This window comes from Anneissia japonica, unplaced genomic scaffold, assembly GCF_011630105.1.
Source record: "Anneissia japonica isolate Jap-2015-1 unplaced genomic scaffold, ASM1163010v1 scaffold287847_len925385_cov155, whole genome shotgun sequence".
Classification (NCBI taxonomy): Eukaryota; Metazoa; Echinodermata; class Crinoidea; order Comatulida; family Comatulidae; genus Anneissia; species Anneissia japonica.
Window position 1 is genome coordinate 259932 of NW_022731638.1, and position 5156 is coordinate 265087.

The 5156-nt window shown below is 30.7% G+C and overlaps 1 protein-coding gene across 1 annotated transcript in view; it reads left to right on the forward strand.

The window, feature by feature from the left end:
- Window positions 1-4973, forward strand: part of LOC117115491 (adhesion G protein-coupled receptor L2-like) — a 23133-nt gene extending 18160 nt beyond the window's left edge. Inside the window, exons 2-5 of the mRNA XM_033259335.1 lie at window positions 2641-2756; window positions 3162-3449; window positions 4658-4751; window positions 4835-4973. Of these exons, the coding sequence (XP_033115226.1) occupies window positions 2657-2756; window positions 3162-3449; window positions 4658-4751; window positions 4835-4973 (621 nt within the window). The 5' untranslated portion in view covers window positions 2641-2656. The remainder of the gene's footprint in view (window positions 1-2640; window positions 2757-3161; window positions 3450-4657; window positions 4752-4834) is intronic.
- Window positions 4974-5156: the final 183 nt, after the last annotated feature.

The window sequence follows — 5156 nt, forward strand, 5'->3', positions numbered from 1 at the left end:
GGATTAGGGTGTGGATGTGAGGACCATTTAAAGAATTTGTCCTAGACAGGATATCTCAAAAACTAATCAACTGACATGAATGAAACTTTCCTGGAAGTTTAAAGAAGTTAAAAAAAATTAATTATCAAGCGCTGGTCACGATCCAAATTAGAGGGTGAACTAGAGGGTCATTTAAATTGTTGAGGTCCTATGTGTTTCTTGTGTACAAAATATCTCAAAAACAGCTGCATTGGTTTAAATGCCAGTTACAGGGATTGTTTGGTATAACCAAAGGACTGACGTAGGGGGTGCATATGAGAACCACTCAAAGGAAAACGTCCCAGACCAGATATTTTAAAAAATAATTAAATGATATGATTAAAACCTTCGTGAAAGGTTTAACCAAGTTACGAGGAAGAAATTGTGAAGTGCTGGTCACGATACAAATACGGGGGAGCATGTGAGGACCATCAGGACCCAGACCTAAATATCTCTTGATTGGATCAATGGTCGACGCTTTTCATAATAGTTTGTCATGTTTTGAAAAGAAATTCTTAAATTTTGGTCACGATCCGACGTATGGTGTGGGTATGAGGACCATTTAAAGAAAGGTTTACCGTATTACCCGTGGCTGAAACGTAGGTATATGATGAATATTTAAACTAGCTCAATTACAGTAAATGCGTACAGCGTTCTAACTTCACTTTTTTCGGAACTTATTAGGAGTACTTTTAATGCATCTTTAGATTTTAATATGTGACACTAAAAACCAAATTTCTATTTCCAAAATACTTTCACTTCAACACCAATAAATTGCATGCACTTTGTTTGTCAACTATAAAGAGTAAAACGTGCTAGTATGTTAAACCAGAACATGTAAGTCATTGACAGGTGTACGACTGATACAATGGAAGGAACTCGAAAAATTAACTGATCCTATTTTGGAGCCGATAGACATAGACCCTTCAAAGTAAAATATCGCAGATGTTTTTCTAATCAACTCATCTACGTGAAACTTTCGTGTTAGTGTAACTTTTCTTTAAAGTGAGAGATTTGCGAGTTATTGTGCGTTTTGAAGAAGAATGGAGTGATTTAGGGTGGTAGTGGTGGAAGTAAATTAGTAGCATTTTTTGGGAGGTTTATTTTACAGTAAGGGGGTTTTGCGGTGGGCGGAGATATGCTCTCTACTGAGTGCTCTTGTTGTTGTTGTTATTATTATTATTATTATTATTATAGTTGTTGTTGTTTTATATTGCATTATTGTTGTTGTTTTTGTTGTTGTTGTCGTCGTTGTTGTTATATTGCTGTTGTTGTTATGGTTGCTTTTGCGACTGTTGTTGTTGTTGTAGTATTTATCTGAGCCTCTAAAAAATCAAATAGTTTTCTTTTAGGACTTCTGGCCGACGTAAAACATATCTCACCAAAATTGCACCTCCTCCACCCTTTCACAAAAACCCCTGTATCTTAATGCTCTATTATGTACCTGTCTTCTGGTAGGCTTGTCAGCGAAGACTTGTCTTTAATACATTTTACCTTCTTTCTGCCTGTAATACATTTATAAATTGAAAACCATTAAGGAATAATAAATAAGAATTGACAAAAATAAATTAAACTGCCCAGAAACCAATTCGTAGAGTTCTACTGAGAACAAATGCAGCATTATTTTTATTATTTCGACAGCAAATTAAGTGTAATTCAAATCCTAACAGTCTGTTATTCTCAATTTATCCTTAATCACTTCTATTTCAAAATAATAAAATAGTGTAAATATACAAGTCATTGTCATATATATTGTATGTTGTATTACGTTATGTTGTAAGATGAGATGAAACAGAAGGGAAAATAGGAAAAGCAAAGAATGAAATTAATGTATTGTTTCATTTACTTTAATATCCGTTCTACGATTTCATATCCGGCAACTCTTGTAGATAATGTTCAATTCATTGTTATATATATTGCGTTTGGTATTAGTGATTGTTATTAAAGTATCTTAGGCCTACATTGCATTTATTTCTTGGATGAATAAGCATCACGTTCGTCTATTAATCACATATTCTGGATTCTATATTCGATTTATCAAGCTCCTTAAATTTTTGTGTTAAAAACATATAAAGAATTTTTCGTATGATTCACACATTAGCTTCATTCCGAAAACAACCGTATTACTTGTGTTTCCCCTCCCTGTATGACACTTCGCCCCTCAGCACACATCCATTGATAACACTCCATCCCTACTGCGTCAAGCAAATCCTCGTACCACCACATTATAAGCTTCCCTCTGGTTCCAAGCTAATCATCAATCATCATCATTATCACCATCATCGTCCTCATCCTTATTATCATCATCAATCACCATTGTCATGAACATAATCCTCGTCTTTTTATAATGCAAGAGAATTCTTGAAATTAGGAATAAATCAATTCATTAACAGACCTCTCAAAAGGCAGGAATGTGCATTTCTAAACATAGAGAAAATCAAACTATTTCAAGGATCCCTTCATAATATCCCTATAACGCAGGTGTATAGGTGTTTGGTACTATGTTTGCAGTGTGAACACGTAAACCTAATAAGATCTGGTAAGGAACTTATAATGTTTGGTGAAAGTCAATTTGTGTTATACGTTGAAATTTTATATTTTATTGTATTTAATTTTCATCAGGGAAACAAAATCAAGCATGACATACCTACCAACAAAGTTTGGATGCATCCTTAAAAAAGCGTTGATTTTAATTATCGTTGTCTTTTGGAGAACGTATCATGAGTTAGATGCTGAAGGTAACATTAAACGACCCTTTTAACACCATATTTAGGCCTATATTATTATCATTATTATCTTTATAAATTTGTTAAAGTTTCTACACAACTTATTAATAATCCTCTTTTGATTCCTTTATATCAAATACTATACGGCAAATGAATACACTATTATTTTGTAACATTAATAATAATAATAATAATAATAATAATAATAATAATAATAATAATAATAATAATACTATACGTAAGTTTTTATAGTCTAAATGTCGAAGAAATGTTATTAATAATAATTATTATTATTATTATTATTATTATTATTATTATTATTTATTTACCTATTTATTTATTTAACTATTATTATTTATCATTTAATGACATGAAAATAACCATAATTATTAATTTTCAATTGAATAAAATCTATAGGCAGTATTGTAAAGGAAATAATATGCGAAGGCCACACGGGACGCCTAACATGCAATTACTTACATCATATCAAAGTTGTCTCAGCAAGGTACGGTCGGTACGAGCCTGGAAATGTATATTGTGCAAGTTCAGCAGTCCAAAGCACTAACTGTGGCTTTAGTGTGATTCACAATATTGCTGACCAATGCAACGATAAAACCACATGTGACGTTCGATCTTCGAACAGTTATGGCGACCCTTGTCCAGGCACCCACAAATATACGGAAGTGGATTACGAATGCATTCAAGGTAATTCATTCAATAGTGCTTTCATGATTAAATTCAAATTAATTTAAATTTTATTTATTTATGTAATAAAATGTTCAAATATGTCAAAATGCAATAAGAAAAGCGAAGGAGACGTCAGAGATTCTTAATAATTGGAGTTAAAATAACAAAAAAAAAAAAAAAAAAATGTCTTTTAATTATTTATTTTGTCTTTCTCTTGGTCCTTCGTCGATCTATGTATTTAAAGCATTAGCAAAACCTTAAAAGGTTATGATATCAATAATATTCTGTGATATCAATATCAAACTGTGCTGTAATATCCGAAGCAGAATTAATCACCTAAAAGTTCTGAGTGAACAAATGTGGTTCGGTCGTATTATTTTTTATTATTTTTTAAATTTCACTTGCTAAAGATTGACCTCTGTGTCGTTACTTAGTGTTGTAATAATCGTGTACACGCATCCTATTGTAATTGTCAATAAATAAATAATGCGAGGTAAAGAATGCAGCAAAATAGATGTTAATTTTGAATTGGTTGTTTTGGTTATGAAAATATTGATTTTGAAAGATGTATTTCAATAGTTATTGATTCATTCAATAAAAACTGTTTGTCTTGATTTTAAAGACGTGCGGTTTATATTAATATGTATTCTGCAATAAATACCTCAATGGTATATTTCACTAATGCATACGAGACAGTAAATTTAAATCATGAAATCCTGATTGATTGAGTGTTCATACGTGCATTATTATCATCATCATATATTATTATCGTTATTTTATTATTATTATTATTATTATTATTATTATTATTATTATTATTATTATTATTAGTAGTAGTAGTAGTAGTAGTAGTAGTAGTAGTAGTAGTAGTAGTAGTAGTAGTAGTAGTAGTAGTAGTAGTAGTAGTAGTAGTAGTAGTAGTAGTAGTAGTAATAGTAGTAGTAGTAGTATTATATTATTATTATTATTATTATTATTATTATTATTGCTAAATACAGAATCATTATTGCTAATTGTCATTGTTCTTATGATCCATCATTATCATCATCAATTCATTTATTTTTAATAGCATTATTATAATAATACTGTTATTATTTTCATTGACGTCACACTTTTGACCGTGTTGAGGTTTACAAATTCTGAAAAGCTTGGCCTTATATTATCAAGTGTTTTTTCGATGTCCACAGACATTTTCTTAGTAAAATTCTATTTTATCTATCTAACAGACATGTTCTTGCTGGGGGTTCAAAGACCTCAAATGCTGTCTCTTATACACATCTCTATGTTTGCAGTGGGAACACGTAAACCTAATAAGATCTGGTAAGGAACTTATAATGTTTGGTGAAAGTCAATTTGTGTTATACGTTGAAATTTTATATTTTATTGTATTTAATTTTCATCAGGGAAACAAAATCAAGCATGACATACCTACCAACAAAGTTTGGATGCATCCTTAAAAAAGCGTTGATTTTAATTATCGTTGTCTTTTGGAGAACGTATCATGAGTTAGATGCTGAAGGTAACATTAAACGACCCTTTTAACACCATATTTAGGCCTATATTATTATCATTATTATCTTTATAAATTTGTTAAAGTTTCTACACAACTTATTAATAATCCTCTTTTGATTCCTTTATATCAAATACTATACGGCAAATGCTGTCTCTTATACACATCTAGATGTGTATAAGAGACAGTCACGATTCGTCTATTAATCACATATT